The sequence below is a fragment of the Poecilia formosa genome, unplaced genomic scaffold, assembly GCF_000485575.1.
Source record: "Poecilia formosa unplaced genomic scaffold, Poecilia_formosa-5.1.2 Scaffold165, whole genome shotgun sequence".
NCBI classification, from domain to species: domain Eukaryota; kingdom Metazoa; phylum Chordata; class Actinopteri; order Cyprinodontiformes; family Poeciliidae; genus Poecilia; species Poecilia formosa.
In genome coordinates this window covers 639,965-657,322 of record NW_006800104.1, presented here as the reverse complement: position 1 = coordinate 657,322, position 17,358 = coordinate 639,965, and the positions used below count along the sequence as shown (strand labels likewise).

The following is a 17,358-nucleotide window of genomic DNA, read 5'->3' as shown; positions in this document are numbered from 1 at the left end:
TGCCTAGGCTGCAGAGTGGATTGTGTCACATAATTCCATGAAGTGACATCAGACATCACAGTAGAGTTAGTTATCCTGAAATAACCTATACTGCAGGATATTACTGTAAAATTTAAAAACTATGTGCTTAGTGGTTTAGCATTAGCTTCCACTGATTATTAAATGTGTACCAGTTCAGCATTAGCTTCTGCTATTTTTTTTTTTTGTGGTTTAACACTAGCTTTCAATAATTTGTTTTTATGTGTAGCTTAAAAAATCTGCTAATTTCTTTGTGTGTCACGGTTTAGTGTTAGCAGAGCTAAGACTCTTCTTTAGCAAATTAGTAGTTAGTGGAACTAACCTTTTGGTTAGCTGTGTCCACCGCTGGCAATAACTACTGGCTATGTTGGTGTGAGCAGATGTTCTTCATTATAGCTGTGGTGGCCATTTTGAAAAATGTCCGTCAGAAAAGGGAAACGCAAAATCAAGAAAATATGTGTGGGTTTTATGGGTCAAAAAATATGTAGGCCTTGATTTGACACCAAACACATTCACAGTTGGCGATTTTAGCGCAAAACCATGACAACCGTGGTGGCCATCTTGAAAAATCAATAACTTGTCAGTAAATATGATTTCTGTGATATTTATTAATTTGACACTAAAAGTATTCATCTGTGAAAAATATTTGCAGTATTAGTGCAAAAATAGTTTTTCCTTGGCGACCAAGTTGAATTTTTTTAGTGGCTCACGTTCATGAGTCATCCACTCTGCTGCATGACTATCAGCTTTGAGGTTTTAGATGTTTTGTGTTTTTGTTGGACAAAATAATAAAGTAACAAGTAGCTACAAACAGTCCTAAGTGAACTGCTGCAGCAGACGAGTTCTTGGAGTAGCAACTGTTGATGATGTGTCCATCCAGTCACGGTATGTTCAAGGACATTAGAAATGCACAAACGCAGAACTCCTTCTCCTTTTATTTCCCTTTCAGGCTGCAGGGGACTAATGGGAACCAGCAAAGTCCCATCTCCACAGCAACAGTCTCCATGGTGCACAGTGTCCCTGAACTGATGGTCAGCTCGGAGGTGAGTCATATGACGGCGATACCTTCAATGAACAACCGCTCTACTGTAAAGTTTCATTGTGTTTCTGTGCGCTCTCTGCCACAATTGCCATTGTTTGAGAAACTCCAAGGTTCTAGTTGCACCGGATGAAGAAGTTCACTGAATAAACCAGATGAAAAACGTGACGGAAACTGCTGTGAGAATTTGTTGTTTCTCCCCCCACAACAGCAAGCCAAACAGCTGGCCCGAGAAGACCAGCAGAGACTGCACCGGAACAAAAAGCTGGTCCTCATGGTGGACCTGGACCAGACGCTGATCCACACCACTGAGCAGCACTGCCAGCGCATGTCCAACAAGGTACCGCTCCCACCTACTGCCCCACTGTTTCACTGCTAAATTTACTGGCAACCATTTTTTTTTAAAAAAGTGTTTCCTTCAGGGGATCTTCCACTTCCAGCTGGGTCGGGGGGAGCCCATGCTCCACACGCGGTTACGGCCGCACTGCAAGGAATTCCTGGAGAAAATCGCCAAACTCTATGAGCTGCACGTCTTCACATTCGGGAGCCGTTTATATGCACACACCATCGCTGGTAATGGGCTCATGACCGTTTCCTCACAACTAACACTGGAGAATCTGCTGTACCCTGCAATAGTTTCCACGCTCCGGGAACTCTTCCATGTTTTATCACGTTGCAGAATTCAGTGTACAGGATTTCTCCTAGTGTATCATAAACCTGGCGGGCTGCCAGGCTTAACTTGCCCCTCTGCCAAACTCAACATTGTTTGTTTATTTACTTTAAATATTTCTTTTTATACACCAGTAACAGTGATAGTACAGACGGTTTAACCTATGTCTTTAATCGATGCAATGAACTGAAAATGGTTTATTACTACAGTGATCTTGCAGAGGAGGTTCACCTCTACTGGCATTTGTTTTATAAGTCTAAGAAGGCTGTCTTTATTTGGATAATGTACACGTCAAGTTTAAAAGCCTTACCGCTTTTTCGGCTCATGCACACTTAACACCAACACATAAAAGCGCAACGATAAAGTCTGAGTCACAGTCACACTTTTAGAGGTTTGTGTTCAATGCGCATATGATGTGAGTGCATATGTCTGTGTGGACAAAGAACGAGTTGAGTGAGTTTCCATCTCGCCCACACTCGCTCAATACACGTACTGGCATGCGTTTTGATCTGTGTCTGCACTTACAACTTTATAAAGTTGATATAAATGTACAACACCACCAGGCAATCACAGACTGGTATTTTTCATCCAGAGTATTTCTTGCAAATTCTCCTTTGCTTGGATAAATAACAACGAATCACAAGAAAGGCAGAATAATTGCAAAACAAAACAAACTATACAGTATGGACAAATAGAGTCACTGCATTTTTGAGGTGACTTGCACTGGATTTTATTTAGGGGTCTCAGAATAAAGGTGGTTTAATACAAATGCGAATTACATATTTTTTTAGATGTTCTTGTAAAAACAAAAACAAAACAAAAAAACAATTGAAGGGGGAAAAAAATGCCGTATAATTTTCGAGATTTGACAGTTGTCAGCTTGCACTTCCTGCTACCGTCCAACAGGGGGCAGTGTCTGCTAACGCTCTAGAGACCTGCTCAACTTTGGTTTTTTCCGGGGAACACAAAGTTTCTACAACTGATTTCCAGCAGATTTTTTTTTTTTTTTTTTTTTTTTTTTGTGTTTTTTTCTTAGTATAAACATTTCGCTGCTGTATATCAGGTTTTAGACGGAGCTTTTATGCAGCATCCTTTTGGCATTCATGCTGCTGTCTTTCGTAGTGGTATAAATAATAAGAGCAGCCCCGGCCCAGTGCTTGTTTCTGCCTCCACAATGAATGTTTAATGCAGGTTGAATTGGATTCTGCTGCTGACCTCATTGCAGAGAGTTCAGCTTGTTTCAGAGCAGTTATTATCAGCAGCAGTTGTGGAGTTTTTATTTTATTTTTCATAACGCGCAGCATATTTCGTTTCAGAAACCCAGCAAACATTAGATTGCATTCAAAATGAAGTTTCTGTTGAAATCAATCTACTCTGCGAGAACCTCCAGATAGATGATATAATTCAGACGGAACAGAAATCAAACATCTCTTCTTCTTCCTCTCTAGGCTTCTTGGATCCTGAAAAGAAACTTTTCTCCCACAGAATCCTTTCTAGAGACGAATGCATAGATCCGTTCTCCAAGACGGGGAATCTTAGGTGAGAGATGTGCTCTGTCTGTTTGCGCATTAGCACACATGATGATGTTTCTGAGTTGTTGCTTAAAAAACAGATGCAGTTTAAATGATATAATTACATCCACTGTATAGAAATCAATTTCCCTTGTTTTTTCCTCTGTCTGGCATGAAATCAGACTAAATGTTCTTGTTTTAGGAGGATTACCAACATTAGGTTTGATTGCTAAATGCTTTTCTTTAAGTTTAGACCCCTACTTCTCTTTCCTGTTTGGTAGAACTGTCTTAAAATGTATGACATGGGCCAAAGTCTTCAGTTATCCATCATCACCGTAGTTTGCTGGAATTGTGATCGTTCCTCCTGACAGAACTGAGTCAGGTTTGTTTTCCTCTAACTCCACCCACAGATTTCCCGTCTGACTGCGATCAGGCCTCTGTGTTGGCTGCTGTAAAACATCGACGTTCTTGTCCTTAATCCACTTTATCACTAATTTGATGCTACAAACAAAGTCATTGTCCGTTTGGAAGACTTCCTGGCTGACAACTTGACATGTCGCTTTAGTATCTACACATGATTTTCCGTCCTCAAGATGTGTGAAGTGCACCAGTCTCTCCTGCCGTAAAAATCACCTTGGAATAGCGTTCTCAGGCTAGTGAGCTTTCCTCTTCTGTTGGTTGTTGTGGCCAAATGCTTCAATTTAGGTATCATCAGACTGCACTCAGAGTGCACCAATAAATCCACCCTGATTTCCTTAATTTTGGGGCAATCGGCCAGTACTTTCATATGAAACCAACCTGATCTACTTCCACGTAGATCTGAAAATCAACTACTGTGTTCATCTGCGTGGTTAACTACGGTTAAGCTTGACAGCTTAAAGACTTTGTCAACATATTTAGCAACTTCTCAGACAAGAACAAATCATTATTGGCCAAAAGTGGAGTCGGCAGGTCAGACTTTGTAAAGATTGGTGATCGGACCAAGAAAAACCTTGAAATCGGTGCACACCTTTGTTTCCTGAGTGAGGTCTTAAAATACATCCACAGGTGTGTTGTTTATTAATTTCTAAGAAATATTTAATGTAGGTTGAATGGAGTAAAAGTTATTTAAAAGAATCTCATTAATCTGTCGCTTAGCAAACGGAAATAATAGTAAAAATTCAAACTGAGCTGAAACAGGAACGCTTCAGTCCGATTTAATGTCAGACATGACAAGTGTATATAAATATCTGGTTTTAACAGCAGCAGATGTTTACTTTGCATTTCATAAAGCAAAGTTTTATTATTTTTTTTCCCTTTTACAGAAACCTGTTCCCCTGCGGCGACTCCATGGTCTGCATCATCGACGACCGGGAAGACGTCTGGAAGTTTGCACCGAACCTCATCACTGTGAAGAAGTACATCTACTTCCAGGGCATCGGAGACATCAATGCTCCACCGGGATCACGGGAAGCTCAGATGGCCAAGAAAGGTACAAGAACGTTTTTTTTTCTTTCCTTTTCTTTTCTTTTCTGAAACACTTTAAATCTACACCTTGAAATGATGTTGTTAGACCATGCCTGGTTAGATTTGGTGGATTTATTGTGTTTCTCAAGCTGACTATAAAAAGTAATTGCAGAGATTTTATTGGACAGAAACTCTGCCCCCCGTTCATGCAAGCAGTTGTCCTTGGTTTAATTTACTACTTTCGTGTTCGTAGAGCCGGTACAAACCCCAAACTGCTGTAGCGTGGCCTGTCTCCTCCGATTATTACGCCTCCATATCTTGTCCATTCAGCCCAGTGGTTTCAAAAGATACAGTATACTTACTTTGAACAAGGCAACTTTTATTTATGTATTCTTTTTTTTTTTTTTCCCCTAGTCTGCCTTGTTGACAGGTTATCTCCTCACATATTTCACGCTCAAACAGAGTCGCTGGCTGCCGAGTGACTCAGCGTTCCCAGAGGAATCGGATTTGCCTTGCAGGAGTGTTCTCCTCCAAGAAGTGTTTGCCAACACGGGGCGAAGGCAGAGCTGCACTCGCTGTGTTGAAATCTAAGCAATTCTCTTTGCGGAGCGTATTAGAGGGGAATTTCAGGCAACTTTGGGCAACTAGAAAGAGGAAAGTTGTTGATTTATCTACATGGAGACAAGTTTCCTAATAGGTCTGCAGTCAGAGAGTTGGGTTCTGTTATCGCAAGACATTCAGTTGCCAATGAATTTACTCCTGTACCTTCATGTTTTGTCTTGTAATCATAGTTTAGTAGGATTTTTATGATGGATGAACACAAAGCAGTGCATTCTTGTATAGTGGGATGAAAATGATAAACGGTTTTTCCAAATCAAAATCAGAAAAATTTATTTGCTCTTCCCTTAGACGACACGTTGCTGAACCGCCTTTAGCTACAGGTAAAGCTGCAAGTCCTTCTGGGTATTTTTCTACCAGCTTTCCACATCTAGAGACTGAATGCCTTTCCTGATTTCTTTTCTCAGGTTGGATTGAGAACATCTGCAGGTCTCTGCAGCGTAACATAAGCCTGGTGGCCCACCAGGCTTTACTTGCAACCCCTGCCAGGCTAAACTTTGTTTTTTAATATCGTATTAATATGTTTTTTTACACACCATTAACAGTGATGGCAAACACAGGATCGTGTGTGCCACCTCTTATTAAAAATCGTCTATTTAGAAGGTGATCTTGCAGAACAGGTTCACCTGTACCAGCGTTTACATCGTCCCTCCAAAGAACTAATGCATACTTCACGTCGGTGGTGGACTGCCTCAGCAACCCTACCACTGCGCTTCGCAAGCTTTCTGGGGGAAACACTGCACCTGAGAACAGCAATTTTAATATTTTGGAAGCCTGATTTATGTGTTGAGTTTGATTGGACCATTCAAACACGGAACATGCTTTGATTAAAAATTTATTGCAGCTCTGGATGTGTGTTTAGGGTGGTTATCCTGCTGAGAGGAGAACCGCCTCAAGTCTTTTACAGCCTTTAACAGATTTTTTTTTTCCAGGTTTTAGCTTCACATATCTTCCTATCAGCTGGCGCCAGCTCTGCTTTATGTGGCGATGTACCTCACAGCATTCCTCAAACTATAACAATTGTTACTTTCAACAATGATTTTCTATTGAGTTTCCTCTATAAAGGCCACATTTGAGCATTTTCTAAAAAATGTCAAAAACCGTGTTTGATTTTCTTTCGTCACACAGTGAGGTACTTCCAAGTTCATCAGCAGATCTTACTTCACCCTCACATCTTGTTTGTTTGTTTATGTGATCGGATTTTCATGTCTTCCAGCTGGAGGCCCTTCGAGTCGACCGACAGAGAGCACAGAACAAGCGGAGGCGATTGCTGCTGATGAGCAAAATAATGGCCTCAGGAAACGGTCAAAGGAGCCAAGCATTTCAACAAAGGAAGAGCTTTCATTACCTCAGTCTTCTCAGGAAGGAGCTGCTGGCGAAAGGACACAAGGAGGTGTGGAGGAGAATCAGGAGGAGGCAGGACGAAGTCGAGGGTCAGACGCTGGTCAAAAGGTTTCAGAGTCTGGGCAGAAACCAAAGGACACTCAGGTGGAGGATAAAAAAGATGTTAAAGAGGATGGTGGTAACGGGACAGAAGAGGCTCAGGGAGGTGCCAACTCCTCAGCACCGAGCCACGACTCCAATAACTTGGATTTTGACCTTTCTAGTGACAGCGACAGTGAATCGGGTACAGGAAAGCCCGCCTCGCCAGACTGCGGGAGTCAAAGCAGGACTCACTTGACAAAGGAGTCTGAACAGGAAGGAGATGGACACGAGCCCTCTGATGAGGATATGACGAAGGACGGGGACAGCAAAGGTTCTTGCGAAGTCGAGAACAGCTCGGACTCTGCAGAACACCCAGGCGTCGTCTTGCCCGACCCCGAGCTGGGGAACGGCTGCTTGGAGAGGAGAGAGCCGGAAACCGAGTCCCAGAACAGCGAACAGTCCGGAGTCACGGTGGGAGAGGAGCTGCTGGATCAGAGCATGGAAGACGAGGAAGAAGAGGAAGAGACCGACAACGACCAGGACGATCACCTTATCTACCTGGAGGAGGTGCTGGAGCGGATCCACGCAGAGTACTTCGCCCGCTACGAGACCTACCTGAGGAAGGAGGCGTCGGAGATGCCGGACATCCGCAGGATTGTTCCAGAGCTGAAGAGCAAGACTCTGGAGGGCACGACGGTTGTGTTCAGCGGACTTTACCCCACTAACTACCCCATGGAGAGGACAAGGGAGTTCTACCACGCCAAAGCCCTGGGGGCCAAAATCGGCAAGAGTCTGATCCTCAACTCTCAGGACCCCAACCGGACGACACATCTAGTTGCAGCGAGGGCAGGTACGTAGACATGGATGATAACAAATGCAGCATAGTTGTGTGTCATCCAGTTAGATTCATGTTTCTTTTTATATTTTTGTGAAGCTGACTGACTCTGCAAGGAGTAACGTGCATTTATTTTGCCCCAAATTGATGTTTTTTAGTTGCTTACCCAACAACAATGGCCAAATGTGGTTAATATTGTAGTAAATGGAGTAAAAGTTGTTTAACTCATGAGTTACCTTACGTTCGCATTTCATACCTGAGAAAGTCGGACAATGACCAGCATCCACTGCTGCAGTAGCGTTTACCAAGTTAAAGATGTAACGTCTGTTCATTTATGTGGAAACACTTTGGAGCCAGAACCATAAACATGGATGACCACCCCATAATGAGCAGGTTATGCTAGTAAAAGGTGCACCTTCATGTTAAAGGTAATTTGGATCCCAGGTGGAGCAGGTACATTGTTTTTCCAAACTCAGTCACTAAGCAACCTTACTAAGAATTTGACAGAAACTCTTCAATATATACAGACTTTGTTGGGCAAACTTCCACTACTGCACTAATGGCGAAGCTAATTTTTTTGCTTAGCGCTTTTTCTAACTTTGAAAATAATAATGGCCTTAGCTTCCCCCATTTTTTTTTATTCTAAACTGTTAATTTATTTGGCTGTTTTGTAAACACTCTCTTGAATTAAATTTGTTGTCTGTGTTGAAGTTTTGGTTTATCAACTGTTCTTTAAGTAGACATTTATACCTATGTTTTTATTTTGAAGTAGGTGATGACTGTTTACACAGCAGTTCTGTAACTTTCTCTTTTGTTTCCCCCAATAACTTTACTTCAAATAAGAAACATACAGAAACAAAATAAAGGACAGCATCATAGAACATATAAATTATGTCAAAATTAAATTGCTGCTTGTGGTCTTTCAAGGGCAGATATATTATAATTGGTGCTTAACTAAATTCCATGTCAGTGTAGTGCTGTACCATTATCTAAATACCATTTTGGTGTAGCGCTTTAACTAAATGCAATGTTGGTATAGTGAGTTAGCTTTAGCTAATATGTTGTATAGCATGTTAGCTTTATCTATATGCAATGTTGTGGAGCACTTTACCATTAGCTTTTGTTAATTACCACATTGGCGTGGCGCTTTAGCATTAGCTTTAACGAAAAACCATGTGCAGTGGTTTAGCATTAGCTTAAGCTAAAAACATGACATGTTTGTGTCATGTTGTAGCTAAACACAATGTTTTGTACCACTTTAGCATTAGCTAAATACTATGTTTAGCACTTTATCATTAGCTTTGGGAAAATACCATGTTTGTGTAGAGCTTTAGTGTTAACGTAACTGTTTTTTTGTAGTTGTAGTTGAGTAGTTGACACAACTAACTTTTTAGTTAGCATTGTCCACCACTGTAGACAGACATGTCAAACATAGAATGGATTCTTCTATTGATTCTAGTGTTTGTAGCCTTTATGTGAAAACAAATTATTTGCATTCCAAGTGTCCCTCCAAATATATCATCCATTTCTCATACATCCCATATTTGTTCTGTCTTGTGAGCTAATGTTTCACCAAACTCCTTACAACTGCGGTTCTCGCAGGAACCGAGAAGGTACGGCAGGCGCAGGACTGCAAGCACCTCCATGTGGTCAACCCCGACTGGCTGTGGAGCTGCCTGGAGCGCTGGGAGCGGGTGGAGGAGCAGTTGTACCCCCTGAAGGAGGATTACTCCAGGACGCCACGGTATCAGAACCACGATGTCCCAGGCTAATCTGTTAGCACCTAAACATGTACGAGCCCAAGTACGGAGTTAAACTCCCAGTTCCGTCTCTTGAAGGAGCAACAGCCCGGCCGCTTTTCTCGACAATCAGGGCTGCCTGCAGAAAGCCGTTTTCCAGCCAGTTCCCGTCCACCCCAGACCCCGAGGGGCGTTTTCAGAGGCCCGGACCTACGACTCGGTCACAGGGAAGCTAATCCGCAGGGGCCCTCAGGCGGCGCGTCCAGCAACCTACCTCCAGGCGTCGGGACCCCTCTCCGACCGCATGGACCAGTCTGGTCTCAGGTACTAAACTCAACCCGTTATATCACTCTGAACATTGATAATCATAAAATGTAGTAATAATCCTTTTGTCACCCAATTCACCACTCAGTTTCTTAGCGTTCCCTTTGCTTTCACCAGAGAACGCTGCCATACTCAGAAAAACTACCGATAGCCGAGCTTTTTGTTTGAGTGATTCACCAGAACAGTCCCATCAGTGAGTCACCCATCAGTCTGGGTGACTTCCTGTCCCGTTCACACTTGGTTCCATTGTGAAACATGAGACGAACCTGAAACAGCCTTAGGGTTGGTAGAAATAAGAGCAGAGGTTCAGATGCAGATGTTTTTGTTGAGCACTGATGGTAGAGTTGCCTTTGGCTGTTATTGTTATCCTCAGATTTCTTTAAGTTACAACATCTTCTAGTGCAGAGGTTCCCAAACTGTGGGGCGCGCCGTGCCATTGCAGGGGGGGCGTGGGAAGCGGTATGGATGGATGAATGTACACCGTACTCCATACACAACATGAGTGTTTAAACCTCTTGTCTTCAGTTTGACTCTCTTTTTAAAGCAAAGTTTAGAAAAAAAAATCAATCCAGTGATTTAATATAAATGAAACAAATTTTCTTTTTCATCTGAGTTTTTCAGGATATAATTATTTAGACCTGCCCGCTAATCTAAAGCAGTTAGACAGCTGTGTGTGGGAATATACTTTATAATTAAGAATATATATTGTTTTCTTTAATATATCACCCACTGGCTTGAAGGAGTGTGAGTCTTTTCTGTACTACACCAAAATGATTTCTATTTGCAAAACGCCAATAAAGAATGATAATGGGGAATATGCTTTTTTATTTTTGAATGACTTCCAAGTTTCACTTAAATAACATAAGAACGTCGCTTTCCGTCCCGTCTTTTATCGTTTCTCCATTCCCGATCCACCCCAGACGGCCGCCCTCCGTCCTTAAAACATCCTCAAATTGAACAGATCTCTGACGATGCTCTGTGATTAATCATCTGAAGTGGAAAATTGCCCTATTTTATTCATGGATTAGAGGCACAATTAAGTTTTCAGCGAGTTGCTTTAAAATGAAGAGAATCATCAAAGGAGATCCGTTCAATTAAGCAGCGCCCGGAGGAATCGGAGAAGCCGTCCCTTTCGCATTTGCATATACATCCATTAGGCTTTTCCGAGTCCTGCGCGATTCCCATCGTCGCTCGCCTGCTTTCACCTCCCTGCTTTTGTCGCTGTGGACGGTTAAAAGCTGATTGTGTTTTGCATTTTTGCAAATGAGTCTTGCTCCCTGGCGAGGCCCACAAAGATCTGAGTGGCACGAAGAAAGGAAAAAATATAAAAGTACAAAGTGGCAGAAAGTTATACTTCTGATGTTCTGCTTTTCTTCTCTTTCTTTCTTTTTTTTTTTTTTACAAATAGATTCACTAAAATGTAGAATATTTAATTTTAATGTGTCTTTAAATGAGCTTAAAAGCAAAAAGTTGAATTTGAAATTGAATTTTTTCCAGGGATGCACGCACCTATCCACTTTGTTCACTTCTGATACCGATACCAGTATCAGAGGTTTAGTATCGGCCAATACAATACGATACAGAAAAACAGCTGAATTGACTTAAAATATTTCATTTTTTAAACACAGACATAAATGTAATGAATTATAAATGTATTTGATAAAGCTGCACCAGTACATGTAAATACACAAATAGCTTCACACGCTGGTCAAACATGTAAAAACAGCCAATATAAAATAAATAATAAAGAAGTTAATTGAAAATGATCAAATCAATAGGTTAAGCATTTTGGTCAAACATAAAAACAAACAGCAGTAAACCTTTCAAATGGGTCAAAAAGTGCAATAATTCTAAATGTAAAATAAAGCATTGGAGCACAAAACAGACTTGGACTGAATAGATTGGCCACGTTGTCACCGATCTAGATGTTTTACAGTGTCAGGACTGATACAGATGTCAATGTTGAATCCGTGCATCTGTGCTTTTCCCCAGGACTCCTGGAAAAGTATGAAGTACCTGAGATGTGAATGTGTAAAAAAACCCATTTTCCAACCGGTTCCAACATTCAGACTGGTTTTCTCATTCTCCTCTGCTCCTGCGCCTCAGGGGAGCCGCACAGGGTCAGCAGAACGAGGCGGCCGGGTCCAGTCAGGACAACGAGCAGCCAGGACCTTCCCGCCGGGAGCGGCAGCCGAGCATGTCGGAAACGATGCCGCTGTACACGCTCTGCAAGGAGGACCTGGACAGCATGGACAAAGAGGTGAGGACCGCCGCCGCCTGGGGTCTGGGTAGAGTAAAGAGTGCAGAAACACGTTCTGGAGGCTTTTACTGTGAATGCACACACAGCACATAACACAGTGACTCAGCTGCTTTCTGAATATGTTTTAACATCGTCACCTCACAGGTGGTTGGAAGTACGTCCACCTGCAGCCTGTTCAGCTTCCCTCAAAGCTAAACAGGCTTTTTTTCCCCGTATTTACATGAACAACTTCACTTTCTAAATCTGAAACAAGCTCATAATTTGTCCTTTATATTCCTGATCTTGCTTGGTTGAAACTCCCAAAGTAGAATCTTTTGTTTTTATTCCCAGTCTATAAGAAGTTATTTGAAAAGAAACTTTAGTTTCTATAAAAGTATTTTGGATGCAGGGCTGCAGCTACAGATTATTGTAGTAATCGGTTATTCTGACAATTAATGGGTTAAATAATTTTTGGCACATTCTGCAGATTTTTCAGCTAGCGACTTGCCCTTATTTTATACAATATTAGAAATGCACAAGTGAATAAATGAACAAATAATTCAATTCCCATTTTAAATAATAAAACTAAATTATTATATCGCTTAAAACTCATACAAGCTAAACAGGTGAGGCTAAAACTGCCACTTGAAGTGAAGAACAATGTTTCTCATTTTAAATCCAGAATCTTTTGTACAGTTTTGGCTTAATTGCTGCTCTCAGTGTGTTGCTGAGTCAGAAAAATAATCCTTTTTTTCCCCATTACTCCAGCTAACGATAACTGGAATAATCATTAACTCTAGTTAACGATTACTCAGTTACGAGTTGACGATTACTTCAGCAATCAATTAACCATGATTAAAGTATTAGATAAACCGCCAACATAGTCTGAAGGTTGGCAGACATAGTCTGGCTTTATAATTGTCTTAAGAAGTCAATTAAGACAATTATAATAGTTCTCATCATAATAACGTCTTTTCCATGATAACCAGTGCAATAACTGCTCGTCCTCTAATGAATAAATAATCCCTGCTCACAGCTGAAACGGTATAGCTTTAATCAGTATTGACAGGTGAAGGTCAATAGCTGGAGGTCAGAGGTCAGCCACAAACCTTTGTGGTTTTAAACATGGTGGTTACCACTCAGTCCTCCTGAAACTCTTCACATTCCTTTGATTTCCCTCTGGCTCTCCACTTGCACCGTTCCCGTCCTTCCATTCCATATCCGGCGCCGTTCTGCATGTTACATCCATGGGCCTCATGAGGCAGGTGAAGTGATTAGTAACGACGGCGAACTCGGCACCTCCTGCCTGGATAATGCTCTTTAATTGAGACTGAGTTGTGATAATGCTGCAGCGCGGAGAGATCTGCTCAGCAGACCCCCGAGATGAGCCAAGAACCTCTCAGTAAGTGATTATTGTACAGAAAAACAAAGGCCCCTCTGTGGTTTGACTAAATGGAATATGTGACGAGGCATGTTGTAAAGACATTCAGGGCCATTTTTATTGATTTTACCTTTTCATGAATTGCTTGTTTCTGATGTGACGGCTCAGCTGGAATCCTCTCGGCTACTTCACCGTTTTCCTTCTTGAACATTTGCTTTATAAAGCTCGATTTGTCGTGTCTTTAGAAAATGACTTTGAAAGCTACAGTAATAGCCGAAAAATATAAATGGCTAAACGAACAGTGAGAAGTGATGGTCAAGGATTCATCATCGGTAGGCCTGTCACAATAATCAGTAAATCAGTTAATCGCATGATAAATTTAAACAAACTCAGTAATTTCCATTGGCATGATTTATCATTTTATCTCTTTTTTGTCTCTCTTTCTACCAAAAACTGCGTGATAAAAGTTTTCAGTTTAGTGCTTTGGTCTCAACTAGCTCTTTTTTTTTTATTGAAGGACAGTTTTGTTTACAAAGACTTCAAAATGCATTTTATTTGTTGTGCTGTTTGTTTATTTTGGTTATTTAAAATGTCTTCCAGTTCCAGTGTTAAATGTTCATTAAACTATAAAGTTTACTGATCTTTAGAATATGCTCTTTCATTATTATTTTTGCCATTACCGGTATATTATTTTTAAAATACTGTCAAAACAACAATATTATCGTTTATTGCAATAACTTCTGGAACAGTTTATCGTTCAGCAAAATTTGTTATTGTGACAGGCCTAATCGTGGGACTGCTTTATTGATGCCATTTCAAGCTTATAGTTTAATTTCCTTCTTCTTTGCTATGAATTTCTCTAAATTGATTAAAAACTATTGATAGACAATAAATGGAGATCGGTCAAAGTTTATCCGAGTTGCTGCGATTGGTCAGACTGGAAGGAAATGCAGAAAAATGTTGAAGCGATTGGTCAGAATTGCGGGAAAGTTACGATGTCCAGTGAAAATTGGAAATCTGCACAAAATTTTCAAACGTGAATTAATGAATTAATTAATAGCTGCGATCACAACTTCTTGGAGGGACTGGTGAATATGCTGCAGTCGCCGTTTCCTTTGGGGCAACCATTTGCTCCTCAAAGCACAACTAAATCCCTCTTTAACATCTTTTTTTTTTTTTCTTTCTTTTTTTTTACTAAAACATAAATTGACTCAAAAGCAGAATACCTTTCCCAACACAGTTTCAAATGCCACGTTCCTGGCGTACGCCTCAGCAAAAGGGCAGTCTTTGACATTCTTAAACGCTGCAGATCTTCAGGGCCACCACAGTAGCGCGCTTAATTGGCCGGAGTGAGGCAGAACGTCTGAGTCAGGTGGACAGCCTCGCATTTAAATGTCACCGACGGTTACGCGATGCTCCGTCAGTTTATCTGGAGCAACATGTGCAAAGAACGGCGGGCGGAGAAAAGCAGCAGAGTACCAGCTGTGTGACCTTTTCCTGAAGCCTTGTTGGCCATTTGATGGCTTGGAGAGTGTGTGTCCGTTTTTTGTTCAATACATGAGTATTCAGTCGAGTCCAGTTGTTTGCTTTAAGCCGCATATCTGGGAGCAGATTCTACTTCAGTTCATGTTTCAGTTTTTTGTATTTTAACACTGATTTGAAGAAATTACAAAGGAATAAAGAAATCACTGTTCATGTCTGTGGATCAGCATTGACCAATAAAAAACCTCAGATATCGGAACAGGAAGTGAAAAAAGTGGATCAGTGCATCTCTGTTTTGAAGGCCGTTTCCCCATGAAGAGAGGAAACATCCCCAAATCTATCTGTAATTTCCCCATCTACCACTGTTAGATCTAGACACCGAGGCCCATTACCAGAACTCGGCATACTTACCCGCCACTCGCATTAAAGTAAGATAATCTTTTTAGTTCACTGAATAACATCAGGACAACATGACCCGACTGTGTCAGATGGACCTATTTTTAGCTACGCCTGCAGTTTCACCAGGATACAATCAGTTTCTGGAATCGGCGGATCTCGGAAAGACATTAGGCCGCTGCAGAACAAGAGCAACATGGAGATTAGTTTGACAATTTCTTCTGAGAATTACTGAGACATCTCTGACATTTAAGCAGAGCCATTTAAAAACTACCCTTAAAGGTTGTGAATGGTAAATATTAACAATTCTGCCAAAAGAATGAAACATATTAATCACGATTAATTGGATTAGTCGTGATTAATCTGATTAATTGTGATTACTTGATTATTGAATCAGTTGTCAGCTAATATAGTAATTGACTAATCATCAGATCAGTCAGCCAAACTTGTACAAAAAACATATGCGGTACATTTTGCATTTAAGATGTATAAAAAAAAATATTTGTTTGTGATTATGTTTTACTCAAAACTCAAGTGGAAGTTTTAGCTTCACCTGATTCAAATTCTTTAAAAAATAAAAAAAAATCCTTTTGCCATCCAGGTGTTAATGCTGTAATCCAAAAATAGTCAACAGATGTTAAGTCGGGCGAAAAGGGCAGAGCTTTTCACTTATTAATGTTAGAAATCTTTTTATTCTTTGCTACAAATGATCAAATCTACACTAAATAAATGCCGTTTTATTGCATTTTAGGCTACAGAATATTTTTCATATTTAGAGAAAGGAATTAAATTATTTATTTGCATCTTTTAATGTGTTTCTAATATTGCATAAAAAGACTGAATTGGGTAATTTTCTTTTTATCCGATTAATCGTCCAAATAATTGAGATGAATAAATAACTAAAATAATTTAGTTGCAGCTAAAATTGACTTATCAGATTGCTGTGAATTTCACACCTTTAACCCCAAACCGCTTGTCTTCTTCAGAACAGAAGTGCCTCAAAGTGTTCGCATACATAAAATATGCAAAGTGTTGATGTTCCCCAAGACCCCCCATTCGGTTCCTTTTCACGTGTTTCTCCATTATGCCAGCATAAAAAAAACAATAACAGCAGTCTAAGATTAAAACTGTAATATCCTAATAGATTGCACATGATTAAAGTGCCTCTAAATGGGAACTATATAGTTAAAAAAAAACTGCTAAAGGGAGTCTGTTGAGTAGAAGCCGGATTATTACACCCAGTTGAGAATTGGTTGAAGTGTTTTTTTTTTTGTTTTTTTTTTTCCGTCCCTCACAGACCTCTAAACAGGAACACAGAATTCTCCTCAGAGTTGTGAATAAAGCAGAGTTTCTGCATGTGTGAGGAACATGAACATGCGCCTAGATAAGTCCAGGAAGCTGACTCTGTCAGACAGAAGCTGAGTGGGCGAAGTCATGCGTTTCTTTGATAGTTAAATACGAGGTCAATCAACTTTTACTCTCAGAGCTCGAGTCGTTCCGCAGCCCATTGGTTCCCAGGCTCTCACAGTTTCTGTCGTTCATTACAGCAGCTTATGTTTTCCAGCAACACCTCCTAATAGTCTTCGTCAAACTAGTCTCACTGATTCGGGGGGTTTTTGCCGCCTGTTTAGGGCTGCAACCAACGATTATTTTGCTAATTGATTAATCAATCAATTATTCTGACGATTAATCGATTAATCAGATACAAAAATTGGCATATTATACAAATTTTTAATTTAACCACTTAAACCGTTTTGTGCAATATTAGAAATAGATAAAAAAATGCAAGTAAACAATAATAAATTTATTAAGTGAGAAAATAAACAATGTATTGCCTAAAATGCAATAGCGTACCATTCCTTTAGTACATCTGAACTGTGTGAAGCCTAAACATATTTACATGAAAAGTGTATATGTATTTGTTGTACAGTTTTGGCTTAATTACTTGTCTGAATTTTTTATTTTATTTTATTTTTTATCCAATGAGTTTTTCTTAGTCAGCAGAATAATCGTTAAAGTTAACGATTATTCGGTTATTACATCAATTGACGACTATTTCGATAATCGATTAGTCCGATTAATCGTTTCAGCCTTACGCCCGTAAAACCAGTAACATTGCTCTCTGTCTGTCCTCCCAAATTTTAAAATCTTATTATTTCTGTACTCATTTTTGTTTTACTTCATAGTTTATATCGTCTCTCTCCACTTTTAGGTCATTGTCTCATATTTTGATTA

At 40.3% G+C, this 17,358-nt stretch overlaps 1 protein-coding gene across 2 annotated transcripts in view; it reads left to right on the top strand.

Moving 5' to 3' along the window:
- ctdp1 (CTD (carboxy-terminal domain, RNA polymerase II, polypeptide A) phosphatase, subunit 1) overlaps positions 1–17,358 on the top strand; it is a 65,371-nt gene that overhangs the window by 3,715 nt on the left and 44,298 nt on the right. For both annotated transcript variants that reach the window (XM_007564687.2, XM_016677816.1), the window contains exons 3-11: positions 968–1,061; positions 1,269–1,397; positions 1,480–1,630; positions 3,176–3,266; positions 4,543–4,709; positions 6,519–7,577; positions 9,165–9,306; positions 9,401–9,625; positions 11,732–11,885. In XM_007564687.2, coding sequence (XP_007564749.1) covers positions 968–1,061; positions 1,269–1,397; positions 1,480–1,630; positions 3,176–3,266; positions 4,543–4,709; positions 6,519–7,577; positions 9,165–9,306; positions 9,401–9,625; positions 11,732–11,885 — 2,212 coding nt within the window. The remainder of the gene's footprint in view (positions 1–967; positions 1,062–1,268; positions 1,398–1,479; positions 1,631–3,175; positions 3,267–4,542; positions 4,710–6,518; positions 7,578–9,164; positions 9,307–9,400; positions 9,626–11,731; positions 11,886–17,358) is intronic.